This window comes from Ctenopharyngodon idella, chromosome 24 (assembly GCF_019924925.1).
Source record: "Ctenopharyngodon idella isolate HZGC_01 chromosome 24, HZGC01, whole genome shotgun sequence".
Lineage (NCBI taxonomy): Eukaryota > Metazoa > Chordata > Actinopteri > Cypriniformes > Xenocyprididae > Ctenopharyngodon > Ctenopharyngodon idella.
The window spans coordinates 9,373,640-9,397,446 of record NC_067243.1 but is presented as its reverse complement, the minus strand read 5'-3'; the positions used below and the strand labels follow the sequence as shown (position 1 = coordinate 9,397,446).

The 23,807-nt window shown below is 43.0% G+C and overlaps 1 protein-coding gene across 1 annotated transcript; it reads right to left on the bottom strand.

Annotated features, from left to right (window-relative positions):
• Positions 1-756: 756 nt before the first annotated feature.
• On the bottom strand, positions 757-23,804 carry LOC127507719 (mucin-2; the record flags this gene model as incomplete). The annotated part of the gene is made up of 17 exons (XM_051885015.1): positions 23,253-23,804; positions 23,099-23,165; positions 22,857-22,994; positions 19,730-19,894; positions 19,505-19,599; positions 19,267-19,393; positions 18,036-18,291; positions 17,868-17,920; positions 17,398-17,498; positions 15,181-15,332; positions 14,628-14,766; positions 14,329-14,433; positions 13,646-13,825; positions 13,240-13,479; positions 12,987-13,143; positions 12,453-12,519; positions 757-6,562 (listed from the first exon to the last, which is right to left on the bottom strand). Coding segments are annotated over exons 2-17 (7,788 nt in total), but the record flags the coding sequence as incomplete, so codon positions are not given.
• Positions 23,805-23,807: the final 3 nt, after the last annotated feature.

Genomic DNA, 23,807 nt, shown 5'->3' with positions numbered 1-23,807 from the left:
TGGAGTAGTGGAGGTGGTTGTCGATGTTGAAGTAGGTGGTGTGCCAGGAGTTGTACTAGTTGTAGATGGCACTTCTGTTGAAACAGTTGGCGGAGGTGTAATTGGAGTAGTGGAGGTGGTTGTAGATGTTGAAGTAGGTGGTGTGCCAGGAGTTGTACTAGTTGTAGATGGCACTTCTGTTGAAACAGATGGCGGAGGTGTAATTGGAGTAGTGGAGGTGGTTGTCGATGTTGAAGTAGGTGGTGTGCCAGGAGTTGTACTAGTTGTAGATGGCACTTCTGTTGAAACAGATGGCGGAGGTGTAATTGGAGTAGTGGAGGTGGTTGTCAATGTTGAAGGAGTTGGTGTGCCAGGAGTTGTACTAGTTGTAGATGGCACTTCTGTTGAAACAGTTGGCGGAGGTGTAATTGGAGTAGTGGAGGTGGTTGTCGATGTTGAAGTAGGTGGTGTGCCAGGAGTTGTACTAGTTGTAGATGGCACTTCTGTTGAAACAGATGGCGGAGGTGTAATTGGAGTAGTGGAGGTGGTTGTCAATGTTGAAGTAGGTGGTGTGCCAGGAGTTGTACTAGTTGTAGATGGCACTTCTGTTGAAACAGTTGGCGGAGGTGTAATTGGAGTAGTGGAGGTGGTTGTCGATGTTGAAGTAGGTGGTGTGCCAGGAGTTGTACTAGTTGTAGATGGCACTTCTGTTGAAACAGATGGCGGAGGTGTAATTGGAGTAGTGGAGGTGGTTGTCAATGTTGAAGGAGTTGGTGTGCCAGGAGTTGTACTAGTTGTAGATGGCACTTCTGTTGAAACAGATGGCGGAGGTGTAATTGGAGTAGTGGAGGTGGTTGTCAATGTTGAAGTAGGTGGTGTGCCAGGAGTTGTACTAGTTGTAGATGGCACTTCTGTTGAAACAGTTGGCGGAGGTGTAATTGGAGTAGTGGAGGTGGTTGTCAATGTTGAAGTAGGTGGTGTGCCAGGAGTTGTACTAGTTGTAGATGGCACTTCTGTTGAAACAGTTGGCGGAGGTGTAATTGGAGTAGTGGAGGTGGTTGTCAATGTTGAAGGAGTTGGTGTGCCAGGAGTTGTACTAGTTGTAGATGGCACTTCTGTTGAAACAGTTGGCGGAGGTGTAATTGGAGTAGTGGAGGTGGTTGTCAATGTTGAAGTAGGTGGTGTGCCAGGAGTTGTACTAGTTGTAGATGGCACTTCTGTTGAAACAGTTGGCTGAGGTGTAATTGGAGTAGTGGAGGTGGTTGTCAGTGTTGAAGTAGGTGGTGTGCCGGGAGTTGTACTAGTTGTAGATGGCACTTCTGTTGAAACAGTTGGCGGAGGTGTAATTGGAGTAGTGGAGGTGGTTGTCGATGTTGAAGTAGGTGGTGTGCCAGGAGTTGTACTAGTTGTAGATGGCACTTCTGTTGAAACAGATGGCGGAGGTGTAATTGGAGTAGTGGAGGTGGTTGTCAATGTTGAAGTAGGTGGTGTGCCAGGAGTTGTACTAGTTGTAGATGGCACTTCTGTTGAAACAGTTGGCGGAGGTGTAATTGGAGTAGTGGAGGTGGTTGTCAATGTTGAAGTAGGTGGTGTGCCAGGAGTTGTACTAGTTGTAGATGGCACTTCTGTTGAAACAGTTGGCGGAGGTGTAATTGGAGTAGTGGAGGTGGTTGTCAATGTTGAAGTAGGTGGTGTGCCAGGAGTTGTACTAGTTGTAGATGGCACTTCTGTTGAAACAGTTGGCGGAGGTGTAATTGGAGTAGTGGAGGTGGTTGTCAATGTTGAAGGAGTTGGTGTGCCAGGAGTTGTACTAGTTGTAGATGGCACTTCTGTTGAAACAGTTGGCGGAGGTGTAATTGGAGTAGTGGAGGTGGTTGTCAATGTTGAAGTAGGTGGTGTGCCAGGAGTTGTACTAGTTGTAGATGGCACTTCTGTTGAAACAGATGGCGGAGGTGTAATTGGAGTAGTGGAGGTGGTTGTCAATGTTGAAGGAGTTGGTGTGCCAGGAGTTGTACTAGTTGTAGATGGCACTTCTGTTGAAACAGATGGCGGAGGTGTAATTGGAGTAGTGGAGGTGGTTGTCAATGTTGAAGTAGGTGGTGTGCCAGGAGTTGTACTAGTTGTAGATGGCACTTCTGTTGAAACAGTTGGCGGAGGTGTAATTGGAGTAGTGGAGGTGGTTGTCAATGTTGAAGTAGGTGGTGTGCCAGGAGTTGTACTAGTTGTAGATGGCACTTCTGTTGAAACAGTTGGCGGAGGTGTAATTGGAGTAGTGGAGGTGGTTGTCAATGTTGAAGGAGTTGGTGTGCCAGGAGTTGTACTAGTTGTAGATGGCACTTCTGTTGAAACAGTTGGCGGAGGTGTAATTGGAGTAGTGGAGGTGGTTGTCAATGTTGAAGTAGGTGGTGTGCCAGGAGTTGTACTAGTTGTAGATGGCACTTCTGTTGAAACAGTTGGCTGAGGTGTAATTGGAGTAGTGGAGGTGGTTGTCAGTGTTGAAGTAGGTGGTGTGCCGGGAGTTGTACTAGTTGTAGATGGCACTTCTGTTGAAACAGTTGGCGGAGGTGTAATTGGAGTAGTGGAGGTGGTTGTCGATGTTGAAGTAGGTGGTGTGCCAGGAGTTGTACTAGTTGTAGATGGCACTTCTGTTGAAACAGTTGGCGGAGGTGTAATTGGAGTAGTGGAGGTGGTTGTCAATGTTGAAGTAGGTGGTGTGCCAGGAGTTGTACTAGTTGTAGATGGCACTTCTGTTGAAACAGTTGGCGGAGGTGTAATTGGAGTAGTGGAGGTGGTTGTCAATGTTGAAGTAGGTGGTGTGCCAGGAGTTGTACTAGTTGTAGATGGCACTTCTGTTGAAACAGTTGGCGGAGGTGTAATTGGAGTAGTGGAGGTGGTTGTCAATGTTGAAGGAGTTGGTGTGCCAGGAGTTGTACTAGTTGTAGATGGCACTTCTGTTGAAACAGTTGGCGGAGGTGTAATTGGAGTAGTGGAGGTGGTTGTCAATGTTGAAGTAGGTGGTGTGCCAGGAGTTGAACTAGTTGTAGATGGCACTTCTGTTGAAACAGTTGGCGGAGGTGTAATTGGAGTAGTGGAGGTGGTTGTCAATGTTGAAGGAGTTGGTGTGCCAGGAGTTGTACTAGTTGTAGATGGCACTTCTGTTGAAACAGTTGGCGGAGGTGTAATTGGAGTAGTGGAGGTGGTTGTCAATGTTGAAGGAGTTGGTGTGCCAGGAGTTGTACTAGTTGTAGATGGCACTTCTGTTGAAACAGTTGGCGGAGGTGTAATTGGAGTAGTGGAGGTGGTTGTCAATGTTGAAGTAGGTGGTGTGCCAGGAGTTGTACTAGTTGTAGATGGCACTTCTGTTGAAACAGTTGGCGGAGGTGTAATTGGAGTAGTGGAGGTGGTTGTCAATGTTGAAGGAGTTGGTGTGCCAGGAGTTGTACTAGTTGTAGATGGCACTTCTGTTGAAACAGTTGGCGGAGGTGTAATTGGAGTAGTGGAGGTGGTTGTCAATGTTGAAGTAGGTGGTGTGCCAGGAGTTGTACTAGTTGTAGATGGCACTTCTGTTGAAACAGTTGGCTGAGGTGTAATTGGAGTAGTGGAGGTGGTTGTCAGTGTTGAAGTAGGTGGTGTGCCAGGAGTTGTACTAGTTGTAGATGGCACTTCTGTTGAAACAGATGGCGGAGGTGTAATTGGAGTAGTGGAGGTGGTTGTCAATGTTGAAGTAGGTGGTGTGCCAGGAGTTGTACTAGTTGTAGATGGCACTTCTGTTGAAACAGTTGGCGGAGGTGTAATTGGAGTAGTGGAGGTGGTTGTCAATGTTGAAGTAGGTGGTGTGCCAGGAGTTGTACTAGTTGTAGATGGCACTTCTGTTGAAACAGATGGCGGAGGTGTAACTGGAGTAGTGGAGGTGGTTGTCAATGTTGAAGTAGGTGGTGTGCCAGGAGTTGTACTAGTTGTAGATGGCACTTCTGTTGAAACAGTTGGCGGAGGTGTAATTGGAGTAGTGGAGGTGGTTGTCAATGTTGAAGTAGGTGGTGTGCCAGGAGTTGTACTAGTTGTAGATGGCACTTCTGTTGAAACAGTTGGCGGAGGTGTAATTGGAGTAGTGGAGGTGGTTGTCAATGTTGAAGGAGTTGGTGTGCCAGGAGTTGTACTAGTTGTAGATGGCACTTCTGTTGAAACAGTTGGCGGAGGTGTAATTGGAGTAGTGGAGGTGGTTGTCAATGTTGAAGGAGTTGGTGTGCCAGGAGTTGTACTAGTTGTAGATGGCACTTCTGTTGAAACAGTTGGCTGAGGTGTAATTGGAGTAGTGGAGGTGGTTGTCAGTGTTGAAGTAGGTGGTGTGCCGGGAGTTGTACTAGTTGTAGATGGCACTTCTGTTGAAACAGTTGGCGGAGGTGTAATTGGAGTAGTGGAGGTGGTTGTCAATGTTGAAGGAGTTGGTGTGCCAGGAGTTGTACTAGTTGTAGATGGCACTTCTGTTGAAACAGTTGGCTGAGGTGTAATTGGAGTAGTGGAGGTGGTTGTCAGTGTTGAAGTAGGTGGTGTGCCGGGAGTTGTACTAGTTGTAGATGGCACTTCTGTTGAAACAGTTGGCGGAGGTGTAATTGGAGTAGTGGAGGTGGTTGTCGATGTTGAAGTAGGTGGTGTGCCAGGAGTTGTACTAGTTGTAGATGGCACTTCTGTTGAAACAGTTGGCGGAGGTGTAATTGGAGTAGTGGAGGTGGTTGTCAATGTTGAAGTAGGTGGTGTGCCAGGAGTTGTACTAGTTGTAGATGGCACTTCTGTTGAAACAGTTGGCGGAGGTGTAATTGGAGTAGTGGAGGTGGTTGTCAATGTTGAAGTAGGTGGTGTGCCAGGAGTTGTACTAGTTGTAGATGGCACTTCTGTTGAAACAGTTGGCGGAGGTGTAATTGGAGTAGTGGAGGTGGTTGTCAATGTTGAAGGAGTTGGTGTGCCAGGAGTTGTACTAGTTGTAGATGGCACTTCTGTTGAAACAGTTGGCGGAGGTGTAATTGGAGTAGTGGAGGTGGTTGTCAATGTTGAAGTAGGTGGTGTGCCAGGAGTTGAACTAGTTGTAGATGGCACTTCTGTTGAAACAGTTGGCGGAGGTGTAATTGGAGTAGTGGAGGTGGTTGTCAATGTTGAAGGAGTTGGTGTGCCAGGAGTTGTACTAGTTGTAGATGGCACTTCTGTTGAAACAGTTGGCGGAGGTGTAATTGGAGTAGTGGAGGTGGTTGTCAATGTTGAAGGAGTTGGTGTGCCAGGAGTTGTACTAGTTGTAGATGGCACTTCTGTTGAAACAGTTGGCGGAGGTGTAATTGGAGTAGTGGAGGTGGTTGTCAATGTTGAAGTAGGTGGTGTGCCAGGAGTTGTACTAGTTGTAGATGGCACTTCTGTTGAAACAGTTGGCGGAGGTGTAATTGGAGTAGTGGAGGTGGTTGTCAATGTTGAAGGAGTTGGTGTGCCAGGAGTTGTACTAGTTGTAGATGGCACTTCTGTTGAAACAGTTGGCGGAGGTGTAATTGGAGTAGTGGAGGTGGTTGTCAATGTTGAAGTAGGTGGTGTGCCAGGAGTTGTACTAGTTGTAGATGGCACTTCTGTTGAAACAGTTGGCTGAGGTGTAATTGGAGTAGTGGAGGTGGTTGTCAGTGTTGAAGTAGGTGGTGTGCCAGGAGTTGTACTAGTTGTAGATGGCACTTCTGTTGAAACAGATGGCGGAGGTGTAATTGGAGTAGTGGAGGTGGTTGTCAATGTTGAAGTAGGTGGTGTGCCAGGAGTTGTACTAGTTGTAGATGGCACTTCTGTTGAAACAGTTGGCGGAGGTGTAATTGGAGTAGTGGAGGTGGTTGTCAATGTTGAAGTAGGTGGTGTGCCAGGAGTTGTACTAGTTGTAGATGGCACTTCTGTTGAAACAGATGGCGGAGGTGTAACTGGAGTAGTGGAGGTGGTTGTCAATGTTGAAGTAGGTGGTGTGCCAGGAGTTGTACTAGTTGTAGATGGCACTTCTGTTGAAACAGTTGGCGGAGGTGTAATTGGAGTAGTGGAGGTGGTTGTCAATGTTGAAGTAGGTGGTGTGCCAGGAGTTGTACTAGTTGTAGATGGCACTTCTGTTGAAACAGTTGGCGGAGGTGTAATTGGAGTAGTGGAGGTGGTTGTCAATGTTGAAGGAGTTGGTGTGCCAGGAGTTGTACTAGTTGTAGATGGCACTTCTGTTGAAACAGTTGGCGGAGGTGTAATTGGAGTAGTGGAGGTGGTTGTCAATGTTGAAGGAGTTGGTGTGCCAGGAGTTGTACTAGTTGTAGATGGCACTTCTGTTGAAACAGTTGGCGGAGGTGTAATTGGAGTAGTGGAGGTGGTTGTCAATGTTGAAGTAGGTGGTGTGCCAGGAGTTGTACTAGTTGTAGATGGCACTTCTGTTGAAACAGTTGGCGGAGGTGTAATTGGAGTAGTGGAGGTGGTTGTCAATGTTGAAGGAGTTGGTGTGCCAGGAGTTGTACTAGTTGTAGATGGCACTTCTGTTGAAACAGTTGGCGGAGGTGTAATTGGAGTAGTGGAGGTGGTTGTCAATGTTGAAGTAGGTGGTGTGCCAGGAGTTGTACTAGTTGTAGATGGCACTTCTGTTGAAACAGTTGGCGGAGGTGTAATTGGAGTAATGGAGGTGGTTGTCAATGTTGAAGGAGTTGGTGTGCCAGGAGTTGTACTAGTTGTAGATGGCACTTCTGTTGAAACAGTTGGCGGAGGAGTAATTGGAGTAGTGGAGGTGGTTGTCAGTGTTGAAGTAGGTGGTGTGCCAGGAGTTGTACTAGTTGTAGATGGCACTTCTGTTGAAACAGTTGGCTGAGGTGTAATTGGAGTAGTGGAGGTGGTTGTCAGTGTTGAAGTAGGTGGTGTGCCGGGAGTTGTACTAGTTGTAGATGGCACTTCTGTTGAAACAGTTGGCGGAGGTGTAATTGGAGTAGTGGAGGTGGTTGTCGATGTTGAAGTAGGTGGTGTGCCAGGAGTTGTACTAGTTGTAGATGGCACTTCTGTTGAAACAGATGGCGGAGGTGTAATTGGAGTAGTGGAGGTGGTTGTCAATGTTGAAGTAGGTGGTGTGCCAGGAGTTGTACTAGTTGTAGATGGCACTTCTGTTGAAACAGTTGGCGGAGGTGTAATTGGAGTAGTGGAGGTGGTTGTCAATGTTGAAGTAGGTGGTGTGCCAGGAGTTGTACTAGTTGTAGATGGCACTTCTGTTGAAACAGTTGGCGGAGGTGTAATTGGAGTAGTGGAGGTGGTTGTCAATGTTGAAGTAGGTGGTGTGCCAGGAGTTGTACTAGTTGTAGATGGCACTTCTGTTGAAACAGTTGGCGGAGGTGTAATTGGAGTAGTGGAGGTGGTTGTCAATGTTGAAGGAGTTGGTGTGCCAGGAGTTGTACTAGTTGTAGATGGCACTTCTGTTGAAACAGTTGGCGGAGGTGTAATTGGAGTAGTGGAGGTGGTTGTCAATGTTGAAGTAGGTGGTGTGCCAGGAGTTGAACTAGTTGTAGATGGCACTTCTGTTGAAACAGTTGGCGGAGGTGTAATTGGAGTAGTGGAGGTGGTTGTCAATGTTGAAGGAGTTGGTGTGCCAGGAGTTGTACTAGTTGTAGATGGCACTTCTGTTGAAACAGTTGGCGGAGGTGTAATTGGAGTAGTGGAGGTGGTTGTCAATGTTGAAGGAGTTGGTGTGCCAGGAGTTGTACTAGTTGTAGATGGCACTTCTGTTGAAACAGATGGCGGAGGTGTAATTGGAGTAGTGGAGGTGGTTGTCAATGTTGAAGTAGGTGGTGTGCCAGGAGTTGTACTAGTTGTAGATGGCACTTCTGTTGAAACAGTTGGCGGAGGTGTAATTGGAGTAGTGGAGGTGGTTGTCAATGTTGAAGGAGTTGGTGTGCCAGGAGTTGTACTAGTTGTAGATGGCACTTCTGTTGAAACAGTTGGCGGAGGTGTAATTGAAGTAGTGGAGGTGGTTGTCAATGTTGAAGTAGGTGGTGTGCCAGGAGTTGTACTAGTTGTAGATGGCACTTCTGTTGAAACAGTTGGCTGAGGTGTAATTGGAGTAGTGGAGGTGGTTGTCAGTGTTGAAGTAGGTGGTGTGCCGGGAGTTGTACTAGTTGTAGATGGCACTTCTGTTGAAACAGATGGCGGAGGTGTAATTGGAGTAGTGGAGGTGGTTGTCAATGTTGAAGTAGGTGGTGTGCCAGGAGTTGTACTAGTTGTAGATGGCACTTCTGTTGAAACAGTTGGCGGAGGTGTAATTGGAGTAGTGGAGGTGGTTGTCAATGTTGAAGTAGGTGGTGTGCCAGGAGTTGTACTAGTTGTAGATGGCACTTCTGTTGAAACAGTTGGCGGAGGTGTAATTGGAGTAGTGGAGGTGGTTGTCAATGTTGAAGGAGTTGGTGTGCCAGGAGTTGTACTAGTTGTAGATGGCACTTCTGTTGAAACAGTTGGCGGAGGTGTAATTGGAGTAGTGGAGGTGGTTGTCAATGTTGAAGGAGTTGGTGTGCCAGGAGTTGTACTAGTTGTAGATGGCACTTCTGTTGAAACAGTTGGCGGAGGTGTAATTGGAGTAGTGGAGGTGGTTGTCAATGTTGAAGTAGGTGGTGTGCCAGGAGTTGTACTAGTTGTAGATGGCACTTCTGTTGAAACAGTTGGCGGAGGTGTAATTGGAGTAGTGGAGGTGGTTGTCAATGTTGAAGGAGTTGGTGTGCCAGGAGTTGTACTAGTTGTAGATGGCACTTCTGTTGAAACAGTTGGCGGAGGTGTAATTGGAGTAGTGGAGGTGGTTGTCAATGTTGAAGTAGGTGGTGTGCTAGGAGTTGTACTAGTTGTAGATGGCACTTCTGTTGAAACAGTTGGCGGAGGTGTAATTGGAGTAATGGAGGTGGTTGTCAATGTTGAAGGAGTTGGTGTGCCAGGAGTTGTACTAGTTGTAGATGGCACTTCTGTTGAAACAGTTGGCGGAGGAGTAATTGGAGTAGTGGAGGTGGTTGTCAGTGTTGAAGTAGGTGGTGTGCCAGGAGTTGTACTAGTTGTAGATGGCACTTCTGTTGAAACAGTTGGCGGAGGTGTAATTGAAGTAGTGGAGGTGGTTGTCAATGTTAAAGGAGTTGGTGTGCCGGGAGTTGTACTAGTTGTAGATGGCACTTCTGTTGAAACAGTTGGCGGAGGTGTAATTGGAGTAGTGGAGGTGGTTGTCGATGTTGAAGTAGGTGGTGTGCCAGGAGTTGTACTAGTTGTAGATGGCACTTCTGTTGAAACAGATGGCGGAGGTGTAATTGGAGTAGTGGAGGTGGTTGTCAATGTTGAAGTAGGTGGTGTGCCAGGAGTTGTACTAGTTGTAGATGGCACTTCTGTTGAAACAGTTGGCGGAGGTGTAATTGGAGTAGTGGAGGTGGTTGTCAATGTTGAAGGAGTTGGTGTGCCAGGAGTTGTACTAGTTGTAGATGGCACTTCTGTTGAAACAGTTGGCGGAGGTGTAATTGGAGTAGTGGAGGTGGTTGTCGATGTTGAAGTAGGTGGTGTGCCAGGAGTTGTACTAGTTGTAGATGGCACTTCTGTTGAAACAGATGGCGGAGGTGTAATTGGAGTAGTGGAGGTGGTTGTCAATGTTGAAGTAGGTGGTGTGCCAGGAGTTGTACTAGTTGTAGATGGCACTTCTGTTGAAACAGTTGGCGGAGGTGTAATTGGAGTAGTGGAGGTGGTTGTCAATGTTGAAGGAGTTGGTGTGCCAGGAGTTGTACTAGTTGTAGATGGCACTTCTGTTGAAACAGATGGCGGAGGTGTAATTGGAGTAGTGGAGGTGGTTGTCAATGTTGAAGTAGGTGGTGTGCCAGGAGTTGTACTAGTTGTAGATGGCACTTCTGTTGAAACAGTTGGCGGAGGTGTAATTGGAGTAGTGGAGGTGGTTGTCAATGTTGAAGTAGGTGGTGTGCCGGGAGTTGTACTAGTTGTAGATGGCACTTCTGTTGAAACAGTTGGCGGAGGTGTAATTGGAGTAGTGGAGGTGGTTGTCGATGTTGAAGTAGGTGGTGTGCCAGGAGTTGTACTAGTTGTAGATGGCACTTCTGTTGAAACAGATGGCGGAGGTGTAATTGGAGTAGTGGAGGTGGTTGTCAATGTTGAAGTAGGTGGTGTGCCAGGAGTTGTACTAGTTGTAGATGGCACTTCTGTTGAAACAGTTGGCGGAGGTGTAATTGGAGTAGTGGAGGTGGTTGTCAATGTTGAAGGAGTTGGTGTGCCAGGAGTTGTACTAGTTGTAGATGGCACTTCTGTTGAAACAGATGGCGGAGGTGTAATTGGAGTAGTGGAGGTGGTTGTCAATGTTGAAGTAGGTGGTGTGCCAGGAGTTGTACTAGTTGTAGATGGCACTTCTGTTGAAACAGTTGGCGGAGGTGTAATTGGAGTAGTGGAGGTGGTTGTCAATGTTGAAGTAGGTGGTGTGCCAGGAGTTGTACTAGTTGTAGATGGCACTTCTGTTGAAACAGTTGGCGGAGGTGTAATTGGAGTAGTGGAGGTGGTTGTCAATGTTGAAGTAGGTGGTGTGCCAGGAGTTGTACTAGTTGTAGATGGCACTTCTGTTGAAACAGTTGGCGGAGGTGTAATTGGAGTAGTGGAGGTGGTTGTCAATGTTGAAGGAGTTGGTGTGCCAGGAGTTGTACTAGTTGTAGATGGCACTTCTGTTGAAACAGTTGGCAGAGGTGTAATTGGAGTAGTGGAGGTGGTTGTCAATGTTGAAGGAGTTGGTGTGCCGGGAGTTGTACTAGTTGTAGATGGCACTTCTGTTGAAACAGTTGGCTGAGGTGTAATTGGAGTAGTGGAGGTGGTTGTCAGTGTTGAAGTAGGTGGTGTGCCAGGAGTTGTACTAGTTGTAGATGGCACTTCTGTTGAAACAGATGGCGGAGGTGTAATTGAAGTAGTGGAGGTGGTTGTCAATGTTGAAGGAGTTGGTGTGCCGGGAGTTGTACTAGTTGTAGATGGCACTTCTGTTGAAACAGTTGGCGGAGGTGTAATTGGAGTAGTGGAGGTGGTTGTCAATGTTGAAGTAGGTGGTGTGCCAGGAGTTGTACTAGTTGTAGATGGCACTTCTGTTGAAACAGTTGGCGGAGGTGTAATTGGAGTAGTGGAGGTGGTTGTCAATGTTGAAGGAGTTGGTGTGCCAGGAGTTGTACTAGTTGTAGATGGCACTTCTGTTGAAACAGATGGCGGAGGTGTAATTGGAGTAGTGGAGGTGGTTGTCAATGTTGAAGTAGGTGGTGTGCCAGGAGTTGTACTAGTTGTAGATGGCACTTCTGTTGAAACAGTTGGCGGAGGTGTAATTGGAGTAGTGGAGGTGGTTGTCAATGTTGAAGGAGTTGGTGTGCCAGGAGTTGTACTAGTTGTAGATGGCACTTCTGTTGAAACAGTTGGCGGAGGTGTAATTGGAGTAGTGGAGGTGGTTGTCAATGTTGAAGTAGGTGGTGTGCCAGGAGTTGTACTAGTTGTAGATGGCACTTCTGTTGAAACAGTTGGCGGAGGTGTAATTGGAGTAGTGGAGGTGGTTGTCAATGTTGAAGGAGTTGGTGTGCCAGGAGTTGTACTAGTTGTAGATGGCACTTCTGTTGAAACAGTTGGCGGAGGTGTAATTGGAGTAGTGGAGGTGGTTGTCAATGTTGAAGGAGTTGGTGTGCCAGGAGTTGTACTAGTTGTAGATGGCACTTCTGTTGAAACAGTTGGCTGAGGTGTAATTGGAGTAGTGGAGGTGGTTGTCAGTGTTGAAGTAGGTGGTGTGCGGGGAGTTGTACTAGTTGTAGATGGCACTTCTGTTGAAACAGTTGGCAGAGGCGTAATTGAAGTAGTGGAGGTGGTTGTCAATGTTGAAGGAGTTGGTGTGCCAGGAGTTGTACTAGTTGTAGATGGCACTTCTGTTGAAACAGATGGCGGAGGTGTAATTGGAGTAGTGGAGGTGGTTGTCAATGTTGAAGTAGGTGGTGTGCCAGGAGTTGTACTAGTTGTAGATGGAGGAGGAGGAGGAGGAGGAGGAGGAGGAGGAGGAGGACCACACTGCGTCACACATATCTTTTTTTCCTCATCAAAAATAGGATTGTCCTTTGGACATTTTGGAAAACATCCTGCACAAAACAAATTCTTCAAATGTTACACACAAATGAGGTATTTGTAGGTTCATAAACATTTCTTAGTGGCCCATCAACCATGGCTTTTAAACTTAGCAAAAAATGTTCTGCTCTCTAAAAAACTGTACATGATAAGATTTTTATTAGTTCACAACAGAGAATAAAATAAGACAGACATTGTGGCTAGGAGCCTTTTTCAGTGTCCAGAACCTGGCAAACATTAATGTTTAGCATTATATATAAGGCCAAGAAACATCTGGTCTGCACTATGTATACTCAATCTTCAAAAACTTACCTTCCACGTTGGGTAAAGTTTTGTTGGAACAGGTTTCGTACCCAGGTGTAAATGGACTGTAGTGCCATGTGCATTCTCCTGGTTCATTGTAGTAGTCACAGTACACAGCTGACAGGGAAAATGGACATAAGTATGAACATGTACTCACAGAAAATTAAATGCAATACATCTGCAGTAAAGAAAATGTTGATCAGACAATAAATTCTGAATAAATTTTCTCTGTGAAAGCAAGATGGCTGAAAAATCAGATTCTGCAAGAAAATCATATTCAAAATTTACAGACTTAGTTCACACAAAACACATTTTTGCTTTGAAAGACACGAGACGCGGGCAGTGGAATGGGGAAAAAATGCAAATTATTGAGATTTGTTTTTTAAAAGTTGAACTGATTTTAATTTAGAATGCCATGTCGTGTGAGATGCTACAAACGAAGCAAGACGTGAGCGCAATGGTCATACACGTCCGTCTAGCACGTTTACATAGAAAAACAACGGAAAAGTAGAGCATTGGAGTGGAAAAAACATGTTCTGTGTGAACAGCCCCTTAAAATATGCAATAGAATGAAAGATGCTTACGGCAGAACTCAGGTGTTCTCCAATCAACATAAACACCCGCATCATTGCAGGCTTGAGCGTAAGCTGCCACAGCTGTACAGAGGCACTCACAATCTCCACCTGTGTCACATGCACACGAATCCTTCACACAATTCTCATAATATGGCTCTGGATCCACCTATGGGAACATGCATTTCCATGTGTTATGGTGGATTCTTGTTTACAACATTACAGGGAACTTCATTTATTGACTCAAAAGGCTTTCAAACTGTACCTTTTTAGAGCAATTTCTGAACTTATCTTCCATTATGATGATACATTCTTTTCTTGCCCAAGCCACACGATGGGGGGTCTCAAAGCATGGATCAAAGTCTGGTGCAGAATCAGGGCATCTGCTTGACACTTTCCAGCTATCGACAAACTCCATTAGATCTGTGGTTTGCAAACTGCCTTGAGTGGTGAAGTCATCTTTCCCATTCCCATTGAAATTTCCACATAGGCCACATACATTTCCCTGTAAAAACAAAGATCACTCTACTAAAACTGAGCAGTAAGCTTATCTCTGGAGTTATCAAAATCAATGTCTTCTCTGTTAAAACAACTGCAAACAGAACATTATTACAGTCGTTTAAGCAGAATGTATCAGTGGAATGAATTCTGGATTATTCTGGATCACTCACCATGTGCTGAGGGTGCAGAATGATGCGGACGGTGGTTTTGCGGTCCCACAAAACCGTCAGTCCAATGTCAGTATCAATAACAAGGTACATCCCAATTGTTCTCTCTATATAGTTGATCTGTGGTCCACTAGTAGTATTAGAGACTTTTACAGTCCTATCAGAAAGCTCTAGCACAGTTTTCTTTAAGTATGCAAGAGAAATAAAAAAAAAAAATCAGAATGAAATTGAGGATGCTGTTTTATATACTAAACACATCAAGTCACATCTTTATAGTGCCTAATACAATATAAAGTGTTTCAAAGCAGCTTCACAGCAACAAACAGGAAAGTAACATAATTAATGATGCAAACATCATCAAATATGAGACAAATTCAAATTCTGCTGTAAAGCAGCTGTAGGAAAATAATAGTGTCATTATTCAGCTCAATTCAGTCCAATGCTGATTCAGTTTAGTTCAGTGAATGTGTAAAATTAATTCATTATGAAACAAGTTCTATTCAGCTATATAAGCAACTGTACCGAAGGCAATAATGTCATTCAGTTCAAAACAGTTCAATGTTTATTTATTCTTTACTTCAAGACAGTTCAATGTTTATCCTTTATTTTAACACTGAATGCGTTGTATTGGATTTTGCATGTTATTCAAGATGGTTCTGCTAAATATCACAGAGACCTAATCTTACCCCCAAAATGAGGACAACAGCCTTTGCGCATGTTGTCCCTGTTGTTCCACAAGGAATATTTTCAGTGATTACATGGAAATTTCCTGTCTTATTTCCACATTTGTCCTTGAAAACAAGAGGATGTTACTAAATGACAGCAATACAAAAACATACATTACGCCACCTGCTTCCTGAATAAAGTGGTTATTAGTAATTAAAAAACTTTATGCAGAAGTTTCACTAATGATAGCAGGCCGTGAGTCACACGGCTACAATAAAGATGCACAGATAATAAAACAATAAAAGTACTTGTCTGGTACCTGAGCAGCTATATAACTGCAGTCTCCCCTGAAGCCAAATCTTTGCTGGTCGAAAGTTTTATAATGTCCACTTCCGTATATTGTGCAGACGCCTGGACACTTCTTTTCTGTACAGTTCCATGTACCCCCTTGACAAGTGCTGTAAACAGAGTAATATATCAAGTGGACTTTAATCTATGTGTTTCCACAATGTTTTAGGTTCTAAAAAGCTAACTAGTTTATGTCTTCATTCAGGATTACATGCATTTGGTAGATGATTGTTATGCTTTTATCCAAAGCAAGCTACATTTAAATTTAGGTATAAATATTACATCATACTGGTGATCGAACCCATGACCTGCTAGCATCTACTGACTGAGTTACAGCAATGCCAAGGCATGCGGCCGCAATTATAACAAGGAAAAACAAATATACGCTAATAAAAAGGAGAGGAAAATGTAGAATTTTGTGAATAACAGACTTCAGGAATTTTTTTGTAAATGTAGATTCTGTGTGGTCCTAGTATTAAATGTAACTTTACAAAAAGCTATGCAAAAGGCTGTTGGTTACGCACCACGTATTGCAATCTACAGTTATGTTTTTCCCTGGTTTATGAAGCTCTCCATCGTGAGGACACGGACATTCATGATTTTTAACACATCCTCCTTCGCCATCATCCAGTAGACCTGTAGGACACTGGCATCCAGATTCACATTCCTGTGAGAACTGTGGGTGTGAAAAGGGAGAAAAAGAGAAAAACCAAAGAGGGTAACACTTTAGAATACTGTTCCGTCATTAATGAATAACTATGTGGAACAAATGAGTAAATGCACTATTAACATTCCAGTAACTAACAAGAAACTCTGATTAATGAACTATTAAGTTAAATTAGTTGAAAAGTTAAATTATTAATAGCACTCAGCTGAATGAGGTAGTTCACTTTTAGCTAATCAGCAACTACTATTTTTTTTCATACTTCCCAGAGGACTTATAAGAACTACTGTATACAGCAGTGTTAATTTTAGCAGCCATTTTTTATTTAGTCTTAGTCTTTATCTTCGGATGAAAATGCTCTTTAGTCTTAGTCACATTTTTGCCATTTTTGTCTTTCATATTTTTGTCTAGTTTTAGTCAAACGAAAACTCATTGCATTTTTGTCAAGTTTTAGTCATTACTTTTAGTCAAACTACAGTTACCAACATTAATTTTGATAGCTATTTTATATGTAGTCTTTAGACAAAATAGTCATTATAATTTTTATCTTTAGACCAATTCTTTTAAGCTTATGAAAAATTTGAACCAAGGTAACGGGCTGTATTAACATACTCTTAGCAGTAGCACTTGTGCAGTTCTACATATCTCTTTTCAGTGGTTCTCAAACTTTGTGAGTGTCGTACCCCCTGAGGGATTTAACATCCTTCTGCGTACCCTCTCTTTTCCACATAGTGCATAGTGCTGTTACACCTTTTTACATTAAGGGACAAATTTGCCTTCTTAAATCGATTTTTCCAGTGCTTTTTTTTTACCTTTATAAATACCTTTATAAAATAAATAATGCTTTAAATAAATAAAAAAAAAACATTCAATAAATACAATGATGATAAAAACAAAGTGATACTTTTAGATATTACATTAAAACCACCAATAGGTGGCGGTAAGTCACTGTCTTTATGACTGAATCATAGAGTCATTCATTCTTTCAGTATCAAAGCAAGCCCAAGTACAGGTCTCAGCAGGACATTAATGATTTATGGGCGAGGCCATAAACAGAGGGGCGTTTTTGAGAGCGTTACCTGATTTGCCCACGTACTGTCGAGAACAGCACTTAATGTAGTGCGATTTGCTGGCTTGTGTGGATGAAGTCAATTTTGATAGCAGTTTTGACAGACAGTTTGAGATATAGGCTATATTTGAGTATTGTGTGTATTGGATAGTTTACAAAATCAAATGATTGAAATAGTTTTTGCCATTAAAACGCCACTGTTCTGAAAAAAAGTGTCCCAATCAACCTGAATTTTCCCTACTTGAAATCATAATTGCATTGCATTATGTTGTTTTAAACCCTAAATATTTTACTTATAACGTTCTCCATTAACAATTATTCAGTTAGGCCTATTTGTGACATTAAAAAAAAGTTGCTTCAATGTACCTGGCTACTTTTTGATAGTAACTTGTAGTGTAGCTAACTGCTTTTTCAGAAGGGTAGCTTGAATGTAACTTAACTACTTTAACTTACGAGTAGCTTGTAGCTTGTCAAACTACAGTTTCAGAGTAACTTCATCTTCCCATCCTGCCGACATCTGTTGCCATCGTCGGCAGTATGTGCCCACCAATTAATGTAAGCTTTCCCGCAAGTGGGTGCGGTTTCAGCGCCAACAGCAGACACGCCCCCAGCATTTGAGAGCAGAATACTGCTCATTTTTTTTCAAGAAGATTTTGATAACCTTTTATTTACTTGCTGGTTTTTATCATTCAGATATGGCTGGGTGGTTAGTGACACATTTTTCTTTGATGTGACAAACTCAGAACATATTTAATATTGCTTTGCACACACATTAAACAATTCGATGTGACCACGAGGAGAAGAGTAAACTTAGGTAAATAGGTAAGTAAGGTTTATTTTTTATTAATAATTTAGTGTCATTTCTTAAGTATTTGTGTATGTGAGCACTTTATAGTTGGGGGGAGGGGTGCTAGTTCACGTGAAAAGCTGTTCCACCCTTGAAAATGGCATTAGCAGGATGAAGGGATACACTTTGAGAAGACAAGAGAGATTGGAAACTAGACTCACACAATCAACTTCCTTTTGCATACAAGTCTGTGCACACGCCAATCCATGTTCATCTGGGCCTGCTGTACTGCAGTTGAAGAAAACCTTTGGAGTAGGACACTCTGCAAAAGACAATCAGATACCGAAAATAAAGACTCATGGGTAATGAGTTTTATATTGTAAACCACGGTTGGAGACCTAAGAAACAGAACCTTACTGTGGTTTTGAGCAATTTTACAACTGTTAATAGCCTACTATCGTTGGTTATCTAAAAAAAAAAAAAGTTACTTTCACTGTGCATCTGATAGGATATTCCATTCTGTGTAACCATAATTATGGATGTCATGGCCATGCCATGTACATCAACAGCAAACTCATTTAAAGTATATTTTAGGTTCAATACAAGTTAAGCTTAATCGACAACACTTGCCCTTTAACCTGTTTAATGTTCAGGGTGTAAAAGAGAGGTATCTAAATGTATTTATTCTTACCCAGAATTTGGGTTTTCCAAGACTGACAGTGCAATGTTCCATTCAGGCAAATACTGGAGAGAAAGTATCAGATTGCCTTAGGTTTTAAATTTACAGATTAGAAAGTGTACATTTCAAGACTTTTAATTCTTTATAACTACTGCATAAGTAATAGTATCATTCTCTTACCAGTGTTCATTATTAATGTTGATAGACGAGCCAGGTTGGACTGTCTCTCCTTTGTAGTCACATGGACATTTTTCAATAGGAACACACAGTCCTTTCTTATCCTGGTAGAATCCATCTGGACATGCGCATCCATCAACGGGCACAAAGTCAACGCTGCAGCTTTGGCGCTCAGAGGCGAGAGAAAGACAGGTACGCTGGCAGCTCTGCAGCTGATAGGAGTAATTCTGCGAGGCCGGGCAGTTCTCTGTATACTTCTCTGTGGGGATAAGTTTGAAAGGAAGGTGTTGTAAAAGTGCATGTTGTGCAGACCCGTACTCTATAAAATGAAAAGAGCTGAGCTCTTTCAAAATGACAACCTCAAATCATCTAACCTAAAAGACTTTGGTGGGAGTGGACGATTGGAGGGTGAGTAAATGATAGAATTTTCATTTTTGAGTGTTCTGTATACTAGTGGCAGTTTTATCATCTGCCAGTTTAAATGCTCAAGCTCTTCAAAGGGGACCTATTATGCAAAATTCTCTTTTATATTGTTTTTGAATATAATTATGTGTCTGCAGTGTGTGTATACAACCACCCTGTTGTGGTAAAAATCCATCTACTCCATTTGTTATTCTCCCCATAAATCTGAAACTGTCTCAAAATGAGCCAGGAATGTAGTCCAATTTGATGTCACATTGGAACAAGCCCCGCCCATGACTGGCAACAGAGTCTGCCCTATTAGATTAGCTCAGAAAACAATTTATCAGAAATTTAAACTTATACAGCTTTAAAACACATGCAAATAGTAAACGTTGATGATGAAGAATAGCATGTTTTTGCTTCAACTCAAAAATAGGCATTACAACATGGTATAATTAATGATCTGTGGGGTATTTTAAATTGAAACTTCACAGACACATTCTGGGGACACCAGAGACTTATATTACATCTTGTGAAAAGGGGCATAATAGGTCCCCTTTAAAGCAGGATGGATTTAAATTGGCTGTCAATGTTTTTTCGTTCATCAGCTGGAATAAAATTGTCCTGAAAGTGATTCTAATGATATTGTTCCTCTGTGTGTGCTATTTTTAATTTTTTTTTATTTAGAACAGTTTTTAAACTATATTATTATCGTTATCATTCTTGGTGTTCACTACTGTTCACTACATTCATGGTTTAGTCACACCTAAATCAAAAAAATCTTTCAGCTTAAATGATTCACATCTATCTGTCTACTAAAACATCTGCTTACCGCACACAATTCCTCTCCAGCCTTGAAGAAATATTCCTTTAGTCGCACAGGCCCGGGCGTATGAGGAGAACACAGCACACAGACAGTCCTCACTCCTCTTACAGGTACAACTAGAGTATTTGCATCTCTGAAAGCACATAAACATGTTGTGTCACTGCTTATTGTGGGAGGTTGGGTAACATTCATTACAATTTTTGAAAATTGTACAGTTCTCAAGGTTTCCTGTTCCAGGTCATACTTTGTAGTAGCTGTCTGGATTGACACTGGCGTGACATTTGGCAAAGAGACTCTCCTTGTCCTTCATCATGGAACACCAGTGCTCAGCAAAGTGCTCTAAAGGCATCATAAAATATGGTGTTACAAGCAAAACTGTACATGCAAACATTTTCTGTGTAGGTTTAACACAATACAAAAAGTAGATATTGTAAATAGTCTGCCTTCTGTGCAAAAAAAAGTCTCTCACCGATCTCGCTGCTGTAGGAACAGGGGTCTTCCACCCTCTCTTCATGGTCAGGGCAGTTGGACTGGGCCTTCCAGGCATTTACAAAGGAAGCCGCTGTACCCTCCACCAGGCCCTGAGGGGTCTTCAGGTCATCAGACAGCACTTTGTTAAAATTTCCACAGAGACCTGCACAAAGAAATTAACACCACAAAAAAAGAGGAACATATAGGGTCACATGCACATGATATCATTGGACATCAGGTTTGATTTTCAAACTGCCCTGTTCATATAAAATCATACAGGTGCAGCTTTTACCATCTGCATGAATGAGTAACTGAAGTCAAGCTTCGATAGTTATGAATATAGTAACAGCAGTAACATCGATTTGAGGGGGGATGGCATCCCCCTTGTTGAAAAAAATGACAAAAAGCATCCCCTCTATAAAGCCAACCCCACACCCCCCCTTACCATCCCAACACAATGCTATGTATTATGTAAAACTTATCATGTAAACAAAATTTTAAAATTCTCTGTATGATAATTAACTAACTATAAATAACAGCGACTGACCAATCAGAACTTATTGTATTGTACCGCGCTGCGCACAGTCACGCCAGAGCTCTGATTCGAGCAAGCTTTCGTCATTTTTTGCGCTTGTTCAAAAGAACGGTTTAAGCGCATCTTTTGACGTTTTTTAAAAAGAAGAGAAGAGAAGGTATGATATTACTTTGATTAGTGTTTTAAGAACATTCCCGACACATTAGAACGAATAACGAACATTACTTAAGGGATTGTTGTCAAGGTGAATTATTGACAGTGAACAGCATCACCGAGGAGTTAATGCACACATGCATATAGGCTATGTTAGCTATATGTATGTGTGTTTATTTAATTACTTAATTAAAAAAACTATGGGCTCTGTTCATACTCTGCTGTTAAAAACTGCAACCATCCATAGACTAGGAGCCAAGTCTCCTGTGCCCCCGCTGGTTCCACCCAGCTCCAAGTCTCCGGTGTCTCCAGATTTCACACCCAGCCTCCCTCTCCCACCTCCTCTTCCAATAACAGCCAGTTCCATCAGCCCCTCGGCTTCTCCTCTGGCTAAACTCTATGGTGTGGAATTGCTTCTGGTATTCCGGTCTACAGCTCCGCCTACTAGTAAAGAGGATTTTGTCAGCTCCACTTTTCCTGGTTCGAAAGACAAAGAACTGATTTGAAACTAGGCTCTGGCTCCGAACCAGCACTCAAACTGCCTTGGTGGAAAAGGGGTAACTGTGGCTCTGCCTCAGCCTCCAGGACCATCGGTGTCGTCCGGTCTCACTGGCTCTCCATCTTTGCCTTGGGAAGGTAAAGCCGAGTTCAGACTGCACGGTTTTCAAAGTAGTCGGGTCACTGTTCTTTTCACACTGCATGACTATCTTGGCCAGCATTCAGTCGCTGCTGTGTTCACACTGCACGATGGATCGGCGACAGAAAGTTTCACACTGCATGACTTCACTATAGGAAGAATCGCCAACAACTCTGTCTCGCACGCAAACTACGTTTTGAGACTGCGATTATTATTAAAAATGGTAGCCCGCAAGAAGCTTGCAATACGAATTGCCTGTGCGCTGATTTGCAGCGAAAACAAGAAAAAGAAAAAAAGAATATGAAACGTTTTTCTGAAACGAAGCCATGCTTGCTGATATTGTGGTCTATAACTCCTCTCCGAACTCTTCGCTGCTCTGTATCTTGCTCTCTTATTGGCTATCAGTCATCGTCGATGTAGTTTTCAGTCAGAACACTTTTCACACAGCAGGAGTTTGAATCGCCAACAGGTCCAGATATTTAGCATGCCAAATATCTCACGGGTGTCGGCGACTCGTCGTCGATTCTCTCAGATCACGTCTTTGCTCATTCACACTGCGTGATTGTCACTCGTGTGAACGAGCACCGATTTGCCTGTGATTTCGGGCATTTGTCGGCGATTTCTCAAAACCTGTCGGCGAGCCAAAATCACGGCTAAAATCGTGCAGTCTGAACTCGGCTTAAGGAAGGTAGGATGGTGCCTGTGTGTTTGGCTTGCCGTCTGCTGCTCTCTTGTTTGTTCGTTTTATGACCGTCAGTCGCTCCTGGACATTCAAAACTTATTTATGGACATTTATAAGCCAGACGTGGAATGCGTTTTTAACCATTCACACAGGAGTTTTTAACCATTCTGGAGTGTATACGCCGGTGGTCTCTTAACATATCCTGGAGAAAGTGCAGGAGGAAATGCGGGAAATGGGGAGCATCCATCCATCATAAATATAATCCATACAACTTCAAGGGGTTAATAAAGGCCTTCTGAAGCAAAGCGATGGGTTTTTGTAAGAAAAATATCCAAATTTAAAAAACTTTATAAAGTGCCGGAAGGTAGTTATTTTACTTTATAAAGTCTTAAATATGGATATTTAAATATGGGGGTGTTCAAAACACGCCCCCGGTCACCAAAGCATTTTTTCCTAGCGTACTTATTCAATTGTTTTCAATGGGAACGGCACGTTTTTTAAACGCCAGGAGCGCAACGAGGCGCCGAGTGTCTTTTTCACGCTCAAGCGCTGAGAGCTCGGCGTTTTTTACCGGTCGCCTCGAGTTGAAGAATGTTCAACTTTGAGTAAAACGCTGCGCTCATCCCTGTCACTTTTTAGCCAGCCGTCCAATCAGAGTGAAGGAGGGGCGGGACAAATACAACATCGGCCAACTGTCACAACATTCTTGCTGTGCAACGTCATCAAAAAGCAGAGAACGGAACAAAATGGATGAGAATTTAATATTGCTGGTCTCCGAACATACATAGCGAGTATTCCACATTGTGTCGACATTTCTAGTCTGAAACAAATTACCTGCAAAATCAGTTACAAGTAACAGTGCCGCGGATATTTCGTATCATAGCAACAAAGCGTCTCAACTGAAAAAAAACGCTGCACAGCTGAAGCGCTCTCAAGCGCTCACAGATAAGCGTTTTAAGCAGAGCGCCTAGCGTTTTCAGCTGGCTAAAAACGCTTTGGTGGACACACGGCCTAAGGATGGCTTGAGGGTGAAATGATGGGATAATTTTCATTTTGTGTAAACTATCCCTTTAATTCAGACGCTAAACTTCATATGTTGTTTTTTTTTAATTTCTCACCACAAGTCTTGCCCTGGAAGCTTCGGTCCACAGTGATGTACACCTGCATAAGAGGCACCAGCTGTACCTGCACCTGCAGCCCAAAGGAGGTCTGAAGCATGATGTGAAACGATGATGGCTTGAACACCGTGAAGTCAGCTGGGAGAAAGAGACAAAGAGTTTGAAAAATGCTTCACAAACAATCATTCCTTAAGTTTCAGCAGGTTTTAAAACAAAAGAAATACAGAGCTTCTCTCTCTCACCTGCCATGTAAGGAAGTAAAACCTTTGCATTGTGTTGTACTTTGCCGTCATAGTTAATCACCAGACGCTAATGAAAAAAGACATATTGGACACATTGAGTAATGTGTTGACTGTAGAAACTTACAAGCAGGAAGAAAAGAGGGAATGTACTCACATTGTTCTTGTCATTGTGAAATAGCACTTCTATAGATTTCAAACAGGTGCCAATAAGAGTACCACAAGGATATATCTGAAGCAATATGATGAACTTTGTCTCTTCACAGTCCTACAAAAACATAAATAGAGTTTTATAGAGTGTATTGTTTATTAATAAGAATTTCACATATTGTTCGTAAATAAAAATGTCATGACATGAATGAATACAAACAAAATAATTCTAAATTCCAAATGTAGATGTCTTAGCAGTTACAGAAGGTGAAGTTAGTGAGTGCGTACAAAACATGCTTACTTTTGAGAGCACATAGCTGCACTCTCCATGGAAAGTGAATTCTTTCCCGTCGTAGGTGGTAAAGTGAGATCCTTCCTCTACTGCGCACAGGCCAGGACCGGGAATACTCTCACAGATCCAGTTTCCCTTCTCACATATACTGAATTACACAATAAAATTAAAAACAGACACAGTAAACAACCACCTTCAGGACTACTGATACAATGTAGTAATACAAACATTTGGTGTATAGTTTATAGTGCTTTTTTGCAATTAAAGACA